General features: G+C 34.5%; 1 protein-coding gene across 1 annotated transcript; it reads left to right on the top strand.

Annotated features, from left to right (window-relative positions):
• The first annotated feature begins 15,641 nt into the window (after window positions 1-15,641).
• Window positions 15,642-17,253, top strand: LOC144559848 (putative E3 ubiquitin-protein ligase HIP1). Its single transcript, XM_078308999.1, has 4 exons — window positions 15,642-15,910; window positions 16,443-16,511; window positions 16,612-16,743; window positions 17,003-17,253. The coding sequence occupies exons 1-4, from the start codon at window positions 15,683-15,685 to the stop codon at window positions 17,138-17,140; spliced, it is 567 nt and encodes a 188-aa protein (XP_078165125.1). The 5' UTR covers window positions 15,642-15,682; the 3' UTR covers window positions 17,141-17,253.
• Window positions 17,254-17,564: the final 311 nt, after the last annotated feature.

Genomic DNA, 17,564 nt, shown 5'->3' on the forward strand with positions numbered 1-17,564 from the left:
ATGGTATTAATATAGAGATATCACTTTGTACCTACAACATCCAACTGTGCCTTCATAAATATAAGAACAAAATTTACAAACCAATTAGTCATAACTCCAGTGGATAGGAACCCTAAGAAACCCTAATTTCTCATACTTGTTAAAAATCAGATTTTGCTTTAAAAACTTTAGTTGTGCTCCATATTAAGACATTTTTTATTATTGTGCTCTGATCAAATTGAATAAATCATTATTGCAGATTTTTAAATTTGAATCAATTTTTATATCACCATATGCAAAGATATGAAACGTGGTATGTATATAGACAATTTGGATAAGGCTTATGATGCGACCGCTGAGATGGATCTAACAGTAGCTAGCAGATCAGAAGCTCAACGATCTATTTTGGCACACCTTGGCTAGACAGTTCTGAAGGACAATGGGCTTCAACTTGACGGTACCAGGTACCGACTCTGCATCAGAGTTCTGTTTATTGGTAAATGATCAGAATCCTCATATTATGCCAGCTGTCAGGCACCCCGATTCAAAAAATTTAAGAAATTGTTTAGCAGGCACATCTTCAAGCAACTAAAGTCATATCTTTTCTTCCCAAACCGAAAATACATCAATTTTGCATAATTGCGCCTTTAAAAATGAGATTGGACTTAAAATTATACGGGACTAAACCCTAAATTCACTGTAGCTTAACGAGCCGAGCTGGCCCGGTCCGAGCTGACCCCTGGCTCAGCTCGTTTATTTTGACCCGAGCCTGAGCCGAGCTGGCTCGTTAACAGCTCAGTCCACTACCGAGCGAGCTGTTAGCGAGCGAGCTAGAGGCGAGCCGCGAGCTTTTTTGACAGCCCTACCGATATGTATATGGACACCAACTGTACGGGATACGAGGTTTTTCTTTCCCCCATTCAAGCTCGAGTGCATATTCTCCGAGAATCTCAACTTTTGCGTGACCGACATGAGAGTCTGCATCGCCTGCATTAACTCAAAAGAGCATTTTTGAACGGAGCCAATCCGGTCACAATTTATAATTCAGGAGCCCTTTAACATTAGTGTAGATCTAGTAGGATCTTAAAATGGATCATTTTTTTTAGTTGATGAAAAGATACAAATTCCCGGCGTGCCTATCGAGGGATAGCGTACGGGTAGTATAATTTGTGCTAAGCATATTTGAACAGTTGAGATTTTCCATTAAAAACACCCAAAGTTTGAGATATCTTAGAGAATGTGAATTCCTCAAGCTCCCCAAAAAAAAAAAAAAAAAATCATCCTAAAAAATAATTATTAAAATATTGGTTATTTATTATAGGAACTGCTTGTATTGGGAGAAAGGATTGCAAAAGTCAACACAGGGGTCAAAACATCCGCGCTCTTCAAATTTGTGAAAAAATTAATCTGTTCAAGATGAGGCAGAGCGATGCGTCATCTGCATGGTGTGACTAGAATCATAATTGATGGATAAGCTTTTGACTGTGTCTGGTTTATAGAATGAATCCAAGTTAAGTGGTTCAACCGTGTATTTCCAAATAAAAAAAGGTCAATTTCAAATGGTCCGGAATGGGCCAAAATGTGGAGTGAAGACGGACACTATATCTCATAAATCTAATTAAAGATCTAAACTTTTGACAAGAACATATGATGTGCTGATGATAAAAGGACAACTGAAGTGCGGCCATGTGTACCACTTCTCTTGCATTAGCAAGTGGATGGAGGAGCAAGCTAGCTGTATATGTGTCCCATTTGTAGACACAGAGCAGCTCAGTTTGAACAAGCAAATACTTTTTAGTTAGCATCTCAAAAAATTAGAATTAAATTATTACTATCGTTCAAGCTATATTTCAAACCTACCACTTACGCGGATCCAATCGGCGCACAAAATTAGGTTGGTGCGCGGACTAGGAACGCGCACCAATTCGGTGCACCTATTGGATATGCGGACGATTTTTTTTTCCTGTTTTGTTATAAATTCAGTACAAATGAATTGTGAACCTCAATAATGGTGCACATCATATCTGTCAAATAGATGATATACAATTCAGTGTGAACACATGCACCTCGGTAATCGGAACAAAAGAAAAAAAAACTACCGTGCATACTTCCAAAAAATGAATGAATTGTATATGGAATATTTATTGCAAAACAGAAAGAAAAAGAAAGAAAAAACTTCGGTGCGCATCCCTAGTCTGCGCACCATTTCAATTTGGTGCACTGACTGAATATATAGGTGCATGATTTTAAATATGACTAATTGTTCATATTTAAAATCATGCACCTATATATTCAGTCGGTGCACCAAATTGAATCTCATGGAGAATTGTGTGCAAAAGTAAAGATCATGGAGGTTTGGGGATTTTAGATATGACTAATTGGATCTCATGGAGAATTGTGTGCAAAAGTAAAGATCAGGGAGGCTTGGGGGTTTTAAATATGACTAATTGGATCTCATGGAGAATTGTGTGCAAAAGTAAAGATTAGGAAGGCTTGGGGGTTTTAGACCTTAAGCTTATGAATAAGACCCTTCTGGCTAAATGATGGTATCGGTTTCTAGATAATTCTGTTTCTGATAGATGGAAAAATATTTTGCTTAGTAAATATGGAACTAGAACTACTCATTCTCTTTGTTCACCTTTTTGGCGATCAATCCTAAAAGATCATGTGATTATCAATTTATGACTAAATAAATAAATAGGTAACGATAAAAACAACTTATTTTTTGTTAGATAGATGGTGTAGTGAACATACCTTAAAAAATCAATTTCCAAATCTTTTTTTATTGTTACTGTAACACCCGGTAATATATATAAATTAATTTAAAATTATTATTGACTTCTTTATAATTTTTAGAATTAAAAGGTTATTTGCATAAAAATGTTAAATTAATAATAGAAATGGCCAACGTGTCATTAGAGCCACGTGGCTCCCATGCATAGATCCCCCAATATGACATTTTCCTTTGATCTCTGTTACCGATTCATGTAACAAAACGAAAATAGAAAAGATACCAAATATAGAGAAGAGAATAAGAGAAAGTAAAAAGTGAGAGATGAAGAGAAATATATTGATGAAAAATTTGAGATATTGATTAATATTTCATGTTCGATTGGAATTATAACTACGTCGCATTGATTCTGAAAAGTTATTACAACTTGAATTGGATTTCTAGATCAATCGCTATCAGGTAATCAGACTTCTCTATAATATGTGATTTCGATTTGTATGGTTTATTTGCTATTGAATTGGGTAATCGGATTATGATAGCATATTTAACTGGAATATTGGGTCTAGATACTGAAATTGTTTTTAATGGACTGGAAATACTGGGAATCGCCTATTTCAGGGATTCCAACTGGAATGGAACTGATTTTACTGAAAACCTAGACCCAACTGATATTACTGGTTAAATTTGCATACATAATTTGATTTTTAATTGTGTGGATTAATCCAATCATGTTGAAATGGTTGTTTACTGTTATTAAGCCAATTATAGAGAAGTTGCGTCGTTAAATAACTGGTTACTCGGCTTTGTAGCTGATCCCATATTGTTTTTGTTTCTTTCTGTTGCGACGTAGGTTGACAGGACGGCGGATGGATGCGAGGGTGCAGTTTTGTCGCGTCGCGTGCCCGGCCCGGCCGCCGGGGCGTGACAGAATGGTATTCTGGAGACGAGATGTCGGATGAGAATCTATTGGATTACTAGTCTCCTAGAATATTATTGCTTTTTGAGACTTTTATTTTGCTTAGTATTCATTTTGTTTTCATTTTAGCTTTTGATGTGGTACTATCTCTCCTTGTATGCTTTTATGTTTGTTGATGGTGACTTGATGTAAGACTTTTCATATTTGATTTTGGTACCTATTTTAGGTACCATATCATGTATGCTTGATTTCTATGAAATCGGTGGTAATACCACTATTTTTCAAAAAACAATATGACTAATTGGATGATAATCATTTAATTCTAATTTTCTGAGGTGCTAACTAAAAGAATTTCCGTTTGAACAATAAAGCTATTGATTTATATTTTTCTTTCTTTTTTTATTTATTTTCAAATAGACATATTTAAACATAGTAACTTCTCAATTCTCACCCGTATTATTATTATTAACTGATCTATTTTTACATAGAAAATATTTTGGCGCATAAAAATAAGTAACAACAACTTGATGCACAAAGTTAAAACAGAACAAATTAAGTCTTCCATATAGCAAATAAGGAAATCATGATGTTGTACAAATTTAAATTAGTTGCTTCAGCAAAGTATTTGTTGGATGCAAATATAGATAGGCTATATTTGAGTAGAATTGACAAATAGCGCACACAACAATAAAAAAAACTTTATTTTAGCACTGGTCGCCGAGTAATAAAAAGAATAAAAACTTAAGGAATGAGGAAAGATGCAGAAAAAACGAAAACGAAAAAAATAGACTATGATAAACTTTTTTTTTCATTTTAATTTTAGATTAACGGATTAGATTAAGATGGCTGCTATTTTTCATTATAATTAGAAAAGTTAATAACTATTTAAAAGTTGAGATAAATAGTGCCACGTTCAGAACATATTTTTTTTCTTTACTTGAAGCATGTAATGCTTGAAAACAAAAAATTGATTCTTTGCCTATTTCAACATCTTATTACATTTTTTGTACGAATTTTTATTTTCTAATATAGTAATATTAGAGTATAATGTTTCTTTTTATTAAAAAAACAAAATAAATAAAAATATAGATATATATGATTTTCAAGTACTTTTAAATTCTTCTCACAAAAATGCTTAAGAGCTCAAACTTTATATTCATAAAAAGACTACTCCAAAAGTCTAAATTATTAAATTATTAATCTTGTTAAATTAATGAATTAAATTTGTACATATTTTTTTATTCTACTATATAATATATATAAATGAGTTTATGGAATAAATTTGCACATCTTTCTATTTTACTATATAATATATAAAAATTAGTTTATGGGATTTGATTGCTGCTAATATTTAAATCTAATTAATTAATGAATTAAATTTATACATGTAAACTTGACATATAAATAGTAAATCATTAGTTACTAGAGGAGGGTTCAAATGCACCCAAATTTTTGTGCACCCAAATGCACCCTATTTTTCAAATCCTTTTTCTCTGTTTTTAAAGTCCGAATAGTGAATCCGAATAGTTAGATGCGATCTATATATTAAGATGTGCATCGAGACCAAATTTTACATTTTTTGAAATTTTTTTACTATTTATTAAGCCACTTTGAAAATTGCTGATTTTATATTTTCTAGACCATTGGATCAGCGATTTTCAAAGGGACTTAATAAATAGTAAAAAAATTCCAAAAAATGTAAAATTTGGTCTCCCAACACATCTTAATATATAGATCTCATCTAACGGTTCAGATTGACTATTCGGACTTTGAAAACGGAAAAAAAGGATAGGGTGCATTTGAACCCTCCTCTATTTACTATAATGCGAAAATAATAATTTCTCATCCATATTATTAGTAACTAATATATTTTTAGATGGAAAATAGTTTCTGTTTCCGTAAAAATAAAAGTAACAACATCATATATATTAGCGCATAAAAATAAAAAATGAAAAAAAGTTAAAACAGAACAAAGCCTTCTATAGAGCAAATAAGGAAATCAGATGTTGCCCAAATTTAAAATAGTTACTTCGACAAATTTAGATATTCTAAATTTGGATATGCTAAATTTGGAAAGAATTAGAGGAACCGACTTCTCGTCTCTATAAATGCGCTGAGTAATAGCACTAATTAAACCACTCCGTATCTTTCTCTCACAAGAAAAGGAAAAGTGGGGTTTCACGGGAGAAATTGAGCGATTTCATCTGACGTTCAATTCTCCCAAGCGCGGGTTTACCTTTGATTTCAAATCGAGGTACCTCTCTCTCTCTCTCTCAAATCGAGCACTAATTAAACCACTCCGTATATATTTTGTTCTCGGAGTCATTTCTACAAGGGCTTATTGAATGCTCAATACCCAAAAGAAAAGGAAAGGGAAAAAAAACTGTAAAAAAGAAGAGGTCACCAGTTGAAACCGAAGAATCAACCAGAAACCCAAAAGAAAGATTATAAAGTAGACTGCAAACTATACATCGAAGTATCATCATCCTATTCCAATTGAGAACCAGATGCTATGTTCTGTCAGTACTTCTCTTGAGATGTCAATTTCATTTTTCTTCTCTTCCACAAATGTGTGTTTGCACCTTTCTCTCCGTAGCACAAATCAAAGTGTGATTTGCACCTCTTAAACTGTTTCCTTGAGTGAAATAAGTGCACTGTGCCAATTGAGCTATTTTTCTTTGTGGTTGCCTTCTTACCAGTAGAGTGAATTCACAATTTTCGAATAAGTGTTGACTTTCAGGGTTTTTCAAAAAGAATTTGACGAATTAATTATTTTCATAGTTTTATTTTGTTATTTGAATTTTAAAACATCTGTTATTGACTATTTAAAAATTAGAGGTGCAAAGAAATGAATGCATTTGAAATATCATCCAACACTAAATATAAAGCACAATATTTTTTTTCCATTATCAATTTAACATCAATACTATAAATTTTATAAACTTTAACAGGGTAAAACTGAAGATCTAACATGAAACGAGAACTTCCAAGTACATCTTCAGTAGACGAGGCTCAGAGAAATGTTAGGAGCCGCAGTCCCTTTACTCCGTCTATGCCCAGAGAGAGGGTTGTTTCCTTGGACCAACCTCATGTGAACTTACAGCCACGGCTTCAGTTCATGGCCCCAAATCTGCTTACCGACCATCAGAGCCCTACATCAACTTCTGGTGAGAGCATATCTCAGGTCATGGCCCCAAATCTGCTTGTCGACTATCAGAGCCCTACATCAGTTTCTGGTGAGAGCATATCTCAGGTCATGGCCCCAAACCTGCTTTCCGATAATCAGAACCCTACATCAGTTTCTGGTGAGAGCATATCTCAGGTCATGGCCCCAAATCTGCTTGCCGACAATCAGAGCCCTACATCAGTTTCTGATGAGAGCATATCTCAGTTCATGGCCCCAAATCTGCTTACCGACCATCCGAGCCCTACATCAGTTTCTGGTGAGAGCATATCTCAGGTCATGGCCCCAAATCTGCTTGTTGACCATCAGAGCCCTACATCATTTTTTGATGAGAACATATCTCAGGTCATGGCCAGCATATCTCAGTTCTTGGTCCCAAATCTGCTTGTCGACCATCAGAGCCCTACAGCAGTTTCTGGTGAACGCATATCTCAGTTCATGGCCCCAAATCTGCTTGCCGACTATCAGAGCCCTACATCAGTTTCTGGTGAGGGCATATCTCAGTTCATGGCCCCAAATCTGCTTGCCGACCATCAGAGCCCTACATCAATTTCTGGTGAGAACATATCTCAGGTCATGGCCAGCTTATCTCAGTTCTTCGCCGCAGATCTTCTTGCCGACCACCAGAGCCCTACATCGGTTTCTGATGAGAGCATATCTAGCTCCTCAGATACCTCACAAGGCCTTCAGGCATTGGCTGGATCTACATCCCCTCGTATCTGTGAACATTGTGGGGGGCTTATGTCAGCTTCAGAAGATAGGAGTGTTTCTCTACCAAGTACATCTCCAGTAGACGGGCCTCAGGTACTTCTATTACTCCTTTCAATAACATTGTTTTTCTCTAGTAGAAATGGGATTGTGATGGCTGATGTACGTAGTGCAAAATGATTGGAACATGATTCATGTTTGGAATTATGATCATATATTCATTACCCTTTTTGTACCGTGCGGGTTTTATACAAATAGTCCAAACTTTCGTTTTGAAGTTTCATTGCTCATATTGTGGCTTCCAATATATCGGAAAATACTTAGCACTGGCAATTGATGCTTGCACGTGTCAGAGATCTTTGAAATTATTCTTGCACTAAAGACCGAATAAAAGTTTATCTAACATTCTCTTATACTCAAATTAGCATAAAAGTTAACCGTACACAACACTACCTAAACAAGTACTCCAGCTTCCCCTTTTTCCTTGATTTGCTTCCTTTTTGAGATGATTAATTCAACCCTTCATTTGAAAGGAAAAAAAATTATATACAAAAAATAGAAAAGTACTAGCATTAAACTGTGTTCCTTGGATAACGGTTTTCAGCATGGTTTTCTTCTGTATATTTCAGAACCCTCAGATTATACAGGCTGTCAGGCACCGCGATATGGATATGGACATCAACAACTGGAGCTATGAGGTCTTTCCATGCATCCCGCTTTCAAAAAAAATAGCAAAAAAAAATATAAACAACTTAAAATAATAATTATTGAATATTGTTTTTTTATATATATATATATATAGGCACTGCTTGAATTGGAAGAAAGGATTGGGAAAGTCAACACAGGAATCAAAACATCTGAGCTTTCCAAATTTTTGAAAAAAGTTATCTTTTCTGGGGAGCAGGACGAGGCAGAGCGATGCGTTATTTGCCAGGTATCATGATTCTCTTTGTCTCTTTATATTAATATGTCAGACACCATTGTTAGCAAAATTGGTACAACTAGAATTGTAATTGATGCATAAGCTTTTGACTGTGTTTTGTTTATAGAATGAATCCAATTTAAGTGGTTCAACCGTGTATTTCCATAGAAAAAGAAGTCAATTCCAAATGGGTCTGGAATGGGCAAAAATATGGAGACAAGACGGAAAGTATACCTCATAAATCTAATAAAAGATTAAAATTTTTGGCAGGAACAATATGCTGACGCTGATGTAAAGGGACAACTGAAGTGTGGCCATGAGTACCACTTCTCTTGCATTGGCAAGTGGATGGAGGAGCAAGCTGTATGTGCCATTTGTAGACAGAGAGCTGCTCGCTTTGAACAATAAAACTGTTGATGCATATTTTTCTTTCATTTTATTGTTATCCTGAAGAAAACATATTGTTCTTTTTCGCTGTAAGAATTTTTTGTAAAAAAAATTTGAAGTAGACATATTTTTCTTATTTAAACAATATTGGGGATTTGTTTTGAAGTGCAGATAGTTAAGGCAAGCCTTGAGTACCCACTTGTATCATTGTATTGATTCAGCCAAACATTAAGCATTTCGTTGAAGGACGCCTTTACCTTGTTACACTACAGAAGTTATTTGTTGGTTATGAATATGATATTGTGGACATTTGTTAAGGGATTTAGTATGATTTTATTTCAAGTAAATTGGTTGATCCAATGATGTACTTACAAAAGGATCAAGTCCATATCTATAACTATTTCAAAAGAGGGAGACAAATCCAGCTCCTCAGCATTCCATGTAGAGAAATTTGTTCACTGTCATGGGATCTCAGACAATCTTAGTTCTGTGATCTGATATTTGTTTCAGTTCAGGAAATCTTCGATCTGATTTCATTTTATACCAAGTGGTTGTAATTGTATGATCTTGCTCAATCTTTAATTAACCGCACTTTGATCGAGCGAGTTTATCGGAATGTGTATTTCTAATTAATTGTTCCTTTTAACATAAAACATTGTTGGAGTTGGTCGATCAGATAAGAACACAACATCGTTGCAGTACTTTACAAGAAGAATAATGAAATTTGCATGTTGCAAATGTGGACCACAAAGACAAATACAGTGGGGAATTAAGTTACTGGTACGAGACATGGCAAACACAGTGGGAAATTTACCTACTGGTACAAGACGCGGTACCAGCGACTGGATACAGTGGGGAATTTAGCTCCTGGTAGGAGACATGGCAAACACTGATGAATTTACTTACTGGTACGAGATCCGGTACCAGCAGCATTGACAGGACAGAGGAGGCCTTAGCAGTTCATTTTCTTTTTATTTAACACAAAATTGATTAAATAGTTCAGACAAAATGTAAGAATAGTACTGTAAGTATTTAATATAAAAAAATCTCGTAAAAACAGCGTAAGGTGTTTTGGCAGTGAGCATTGCCAAATGGGTTGTTCTTAAGAACATGTGAAAAAGTTCAATTGTAAGATTTCAAAAAAAAATTTATCCTTTATATAGTTTCAACCCGTTTTGCACTACATATCGACTCTTCTAGCAAAAGGGATATAGCAGCCGAGAAAGAATTGGGACATTGGACTGCTAGCTTATCATGAAATTACCTAGTATTACATTGGACCAAATTGTTCTGATTCTCGAAAGGAAAAGGATTTATCTGAATCTTTGGGTGTTTTTGCTTTCTTGTAGAATTTTTTTAGAATAGGCTGTTTCTTCAGACTTATCACATGAGCACGCTATAGAGCCCATAACTATTGGACTTGTTTGAATGAATTTGTTTCATTATTTTATCTTGTTTGTTAGTCATGTTATTTCGGTGGCATTCATGATATTTTTCACTTCGATCAAATCTTATGTATGTATGTATGTATGTATGTATGTATGTATAATTTTAATAATCATTTGGACATTAACTCATATAGTTTACTGCATATTGAAATTGTTATATATAATTCTATGAAATAAAAAAAAAAAAAAAATCTATGAGATATTGGAGACAAACTAAATTGTTGTGCTCCATATTAAGACATTTTTTTATTATTGTGCTCTGATCAAATTGAATAAATCATTATTGCAGATTTTTAAATCACCATATGCAAAGATATGAAACGTGGTATGTATATAGACAATTTGGATAAGGCTTATGATGCGACCGCTGAGATGGATCTAACAGTAGCTAGAAGATCAGAAGCTCAACGATCTATTTTGGCACACCTTGGCTAGACAGTTCTGAAGGACAATGTGCTTCAACTTGACGGTACCAGGTACCGACTCTGCATCAGAGTTCTGTTTATTGGTAAATGATCAGAATCCTCATATTATGCCAGCTGTCAGGCACCCCGATATGTATATGGACACCAACTGTACGGGATACGAGGTTTTTCTTTCCCCCACTCAAGCTCGAGTGCATATTCTCTGAGAATCTCAACTTTTGTGTGACCGACGTGCGAGTCCGCATCGCCTGCATAAACTCAAAAGAGTATTCTTGAACGGAGCCAATTTGGTCACAATTTATAATTGAGGAGCCCTTTAACATTAGTATAGATCTAATTTACACGAATTTTAAAATGATCGAACAGGCTAGATATATTAATTCAAAAGATTTTTTTTTTAGTTGATACAAAAGATACAATTTCCCAGCGTGCCTATCGAGGGATAGCGTACGGGTAGTATAATTTGTGCTTTGAGATTCGTGCTAAGCATATTTGAACAGTTGAGATTTTCCATTAAAAACACCCAAAGTTTGAGATATCTTAGAGAATGTGAATTCCTCAAGCTCCCCTCACCCCCCAAAAAAAAAAAAAAAATCATCCAAAAAAATAATTAATAAAATATTGGTTATTTATTATAGGAACTGCTTGTATTGGGAGAAATGATTGCAAAAGTCAACACAGGGGTCAAAACATCCGCGCTCTTCAAATTTGTGAAAAAAATTAATCTGTTCAAGATGAGGCAGAGCGATGCGTCATCTGCATGGTGTCATAATTCTAATTCTCTCTGTATCAGTTTGTTAGACACAATAGTTATCAAAATTGGTATGACTAGAATCATAATTGATGGATAAGCTTTTGACTGTGTCTGGCTTATAGAATGAATCCAAGTTAAGTGGTTCAACCATGTATTTCCATATAAAAAAAGGTCAATTTCAAATGGTCTGGAATGGGCAAAAATGTGGAGTGAAGACGGACACTATATCTCATAAATCTAATTAAAGATCTAAACTTTTGACAAGAACATATGATGTGCTGATGATAAAAGGACAACTGAAGTGCGGCCATGTGTACCACTTCTCTTGCATTAGCAAGTGGATGGAGGAGCAAGCTAGCTGTATATGTGTCCCATTTGTAGACACAGAGCAGCTCAGTTTGAACAAGCAAAAAAAAAATTTAGTTAGCATCTCAGAAAAATTAGAATTAACTAATTACCACTGTTCAAGCTATATTTCAAACCTACCATTCACGCGGATCCAGTCGGCGCACAAAATTAAATTGGTGCGCAGACTAGGAACGCGCACCAATTCGGTGCACCTACTGGATATGCGGACGATTTTTTTTCCATGTTTTGTAATAAATTCAGTACAAATGAATTGTGAACCTCAATAATGGTGCACATCATATCTGTCAAATAGATGATATATAATTCGGTGTGAACACATGCACCTCGGTAATCGGAACAAAAGAAAAAAAAAACCTATCGTGCATACTTCCAAAAAATGAATGAATTGTATATGAAATATTTATTGCAAAACAGGAAAAAAAAAAAAAAAAACTTTGGTGCACATCCCCAGTCTACGCACCATTTCAATTTGGTACACCGACTGAATATATAGGTGGCATAATTTTAGATATGACTGATTGGATGATAATCATTTAATTCTAATTTTCTGAGGTGGTAACTAAAAGAATTTCAGTTTGAACAATAAAGCTATTGATTCATATTTTTTCTTTCCTTTTTTTTATTTATTTTGAAGTAGACATATTTAAACATTGTAACTTCTCAATTCTCACCCATATTATTATTATTATTAACTGATCTATTTTTACATAGAAAATATTTTGGCGCATAAAAATAAGTGACAACAACTTTGCACAAAGTTAAAACATAACAAATTAATTAATTAAGTCTTCCATATAGCAAATAAGGAAATCATGATGTTGTACAAATTTAAATTAGTTGCTTCAGCAAACTATTTCTTGGATGCAAATATAAATAGGCTATATTTGAGTAGAATTAGCAAATAGAGCACACAACAATAAACATCATTTTTTTAGCACTGGTCGCCTAGTAATAAAAAGAATAAAAACTAGATTATTTCACTTTAATTAAGGAAAGAGGAAAGATGCAGAAAAAACGAAAACGAAAAAAATAGACTATGATAAACTATTTTTTTTCATTTTAATTTTAGATTAACGGATTAGATTAAGATGGCTTCTATTTTCATAGCAGTTTTGTCTTTCTTGAAAACCTTCCTATTTTTTTACTTCTAATTAAAATATGTTAGAATAAGAAAAGTTAATAACTATTTAAAAGTTGAGATAAATAGTGCCACGTTGAGAACATATTTTTTTCATTACTTGAAGCATGTAATGCTTGAAAACAAAAAATTGATTATTTGCCAATTTCAACATCTTATTACCTTTTTTGTCCGAATTTTTCTTTTCTAATATAGTAATATAGAGTATAATGTTTCTTTTTATTAAAAAGAAACAAAATAAATAAAAATATAGATATATGTGATTTTTCAAGTACTTTTAAATTCTTCTCACAAAAATGCTTAAGAGCTCAAACTTTATATTCATAAAAAGACTGCTCCAAAAGTCTAAACTATTAAATTAATGAATTAAATTTGTACATATTTTTTTATTTTACTATATAATATATATAAATGAGTTTATGGAATTTATTAGCTGCTAATTTATATAAGCATTACTCTGTCTACTTGCTGCTAATCTAAATATGAGTTTATGGAATAAATTTGTACATCTTTCCATTTTACTATATAATATATAAAAATTAGTTTATGGGATTTGATTGCTGCTAATATATAAATCTAATTAATTAATGAATTAAATTTGTACATGTAAACTTGACATATAAATAGTAAATCATTATTTACTATAATGCGAAAATAATAATTTCTCATCCATATTATTAGTAACTAATATATTTTTAGATGGAAAATAGTTTCTGTTTATGTAAAAATAAAAGTAACAACAGCATATATATTAGCGCATAAAAATAAAAAATGAAAAAAAGTTAAAACAGAACAAAGCCTTCTATAGAGCAAATAAGGAAATCAGATGTTGCCCAAATTTAAAATAGTTACTTCGACAAATTTAGATATTCTAAATTTGGATATGCTAAATTTGGAAAGAATTAGAGGAACCGACTTCTCGTCTCTATAAATGCGCTGAGTAATATCACTAATTAAACCACTCCGTATCTTTCTCTCACAAGAAAAGGAAAAGTGGGGTTTCACGGGAGAAATTGAGCGATTTCATCTGACGTTCAATTCTCCCAAGCGCGGGTTTAGCTTTGATTTCAAATCGAGGTACCTCTCTCTCTCTCTCCTCAAATCGAGCACTAATTAAACCACTCCGTATATATTTTGTTCTCGGAGTCATTTCTACAAGGGCTTATTGAATGCTCAATACCCAAAAGAAAAGGAAAGGGCAAAAAAAATGTAAAAAAGAAGAGGTCACCAGTTGAAACCGAAGAATCAACCAGAAACCCAAAAGAAAGATTATAAAGTAACTGCAAACTATACATCGAAGTATCATCATCCTATTCAAATTGAGAACCAGATGCTATGTTCTGTCAATACTTCTCTTGAGATGTCAATTTCATTTTTCTGCTGTTCGACAAATATGTGTTTGCACCTTTCTCTCCATAGCACAAATCAAAGTGTGATTTGCACCTCTTAAACTGTTTCCTTGAGTGAAATAAGTGCACTGTGCCAATTGAGCTATTTTTCTTTGTAGTTGCCTTCTTACCAGTAGAGTGAATTCACAATTTTCGAATAAGTATTGACTTTCAGGGTTTTTCAAAGAGAATTTGACGAATTCATTATTTTCATAGTTTTATTTTGTTATTTGAATTTTAAAACATCTGTTATTGACGATTTAAAAATTAGAGGTGCAAAGAAATGAATGCATTTGAAATATCATCTAACACTAAATATAAAGCACAATATTTTTTTTCCATTATCAATTTAACATCAATACTATAAATTTTATAAACTTTAACAGGGTAAAACTGAAGCTCTAACATGAAACGAGAACTTCCAAGTACATCTTCAGTAGACGAGGCTCAGAGAAATGTTAGGAGCCGCAGTCCCTTTACTCCGTCTATGCCCAGAGAGAGGGTTGTTTCCTTGGACCAACCTCATGTGAACTTACAGCCACGGCTTCAGTTCATGGCCCCAAATCTGCTTACCGACCATCAGAGCCCTACATCAACTTCTGGTGAGAGCATATCTCAGGTCATGGCCCCAAATCTGCTTGTCGACTATCAGAGCCTGACATCAGTTTCTGGTGAGAGCATATCTCAGGTCATGGCCCCAAATCTGCTTGCCGATAATCAGAGCCCTACATCAGTTTCTGGTGAGAGCATATCTCAGGTCATGGCCCCAAATCTGCTTGCCGATAATCAGAGCCCTACATCAGTTTCTGGTGAGAGCATATCTCAGGTCATGGCCCCAAATCTGCTTGCCGACAATCAGAGCCCTACATCAGTTTCTGGTGAGAGCATATCTCAGGTCATGGCCCCAAATCTGCTTGTTGACCATCAGAGCCCTACATCAATTTCTGATGAGAGCATATCTCAGTTCATGGCCCCAAATCTGCTTACCGACCATCAGAGCCCTACATCAATTTCTGGTGAGAGCATATCTCAGGTCATGGCCCCAAATCTGCTTGTTGACCATCAGAGTCCTACATCAATTTTTGATGAGAACATATCTCAGGTCATGGCCAGCATATCTCAGTTCTTGGTCCCAAATCTGCTTGTCGACCATCAGAGCCCTACAGCAGTTTCTGGTGAAAGCATATCTCAGTTCATGGCCCCAAATCTGCTTGCCGACCATCAGAGCCCTACATCAGTTTCTGGTGAGGGCATATCTCAGTTCATGGCCCCAAATCTGCTTGCCGACCATCAGAGCCCTACATCAATTTCTGGTGAGATCATATCTCAGGTCATGGCCAGCTTATCTCAGTTCTTGGCCGCAGATCTTCTTGCCGACCACCAGAGCCCTACATCAGTTTCTGATGAGAGCATATCTAGCTCCTCAGATACCTCACAAGGCCTCCAGGCATTGGCTGGATCTACATCCCCTCATATCTGTGAACATTGTGGGGGGCTTATGTCAGCTTCAGAAGATAGGAGTGTTTCTCTACCAAGTACATCTCCAATAGACGGGCATCAGGTACTTCTATTACTCCTTTCGATAACATTGTTTTTCTCTAGTAGAAATGGGATTGTGATGGCTGATGTACGTAGTCCAAAATAATTGGAACATGATTCATGTTTGGAATTATGATCATATATTCATTACCCTTTTTGTACCGTTCGGGTTTTATACAAATAGTCCAAACTTTCGTTTTGAAGTTTCATTGCTCATATTGTGGCTTCCAATATATCGGAAAATACTTAGCACTGGCAATTGATGCTTGCACGTGTCAGAGATCTTTGAAATTATTCTTGCACTAAAGACCGAAGAAAAGTTTATCTAACATTCTCTTATACTCAAATTAGCATAAAAGTTAAACGTACACAACACTACCTAAACAAGTACTCCAGCTTCCCCTTTTTCCTTGATTTGTTTCCTTTTTGAGATAATTAATTCAACCCTTCATTTGAAAGAAAAAAAATTATATACAAAAAATAGAAAAGTACTAGCATTAAACAGTGTTCCTTGGATAACGGTTTTCAGCATGGTTTTCTTCTGTATATTTCAGAACCCTCAGATTATACAGGCTGTCAGGCACCGCGATATGGATATGGACATCAACAACTGGAGCTATGAGGTCTTTCCATGCATCCTGCTTTCAAAAAAAATAGCAAAAAAAATTATAAACAACTTAAAATATTAATTATTGAATATTGTTTTTTTTTATATATATATAGGAACTGCTTGAATTGGAAGAAAGGATTGGGAAAGTCAACACAGGAATCAAAACATCCGAGCTTTCCAAATTTTTGAAAAAAGTTATCTTTTCTGGGGAGCAGGACGAGGCAGAGCGATGCGTTATCTGCCAGGTATCATGATTCTCTTTGTCTCTTTATATTAATATGTCAGACACCATTGTTAGCAAAATTGGTACAACTAGAATTGTAATTGATGCATAAGCTTTTGATGTGTTTTGTTTATAGAATGAATCCAATTTAAGTGGTTCAATCGTGTATTTCCATAGAAAAAGAAGTCAATTCCAAATGGGTCTGGAATGGGCAAAAATATGGAGACAAGACGGAAAGTATACCTCATAAATCTAATTAAAGATAATTTTTTTTTTTGCAGGAACAATATGCTGACGCTGATGTAAAGGGACAACTGAAGTGCGGCCATGAGTACCACTTCTCTTGCATTGGCAAGTGGATGGAGGAGCAAGCTGTATGTCCCATTTGTAGACAGAGAGCTGCTCACTTTGAACAATAAAGCTGTTGATGCATATTTTGCTTTCATTTTATTTTTATCCTGAAGAAAACATATTGTTCTTTTTGGCTGTAAGAATTTTTTGTTAAAAGATTTGAAGTAGACATATTTAAACATATTTTTTCTTATTTAGACAATATTGGGGATTTGTTTTGAAGTGTACATAGTTAAGGCAAGCCTTGAGTACCACTCCAAATAATTTCAATTTAAAATAAAAAATTGAAAGTCATGATAGTACCTTCTGTTGTATACTGCTTGAAAATGTTGATATAAGATATTGACATCGGTACACATGCCCGGGCCCGCAATGGCAGCACTGACATCCCATATGACCCCAGCCATTTTCCAGAAATTGCTGATTCAGGTTGCATTGAATGATAAAATTAAAAAAATAAAAATAAAAAAGGCAGCAGCAGCTGTTCAGCTT

Source organism: Carex rostrata, chromosome 9 (genome assembly GCF_964058835.1).
Source record: "Carex rostrata chromosome 9, lpCarRost1.2, whole genome shotgun sequence".
In the NCBI taxonomy this organism is placed as follows: Eukaryota; Viridiplantae; Streptophyta; class Magnoliopsida; order Poales; family Cyperaceae; genus Carex; species Carex rostrata.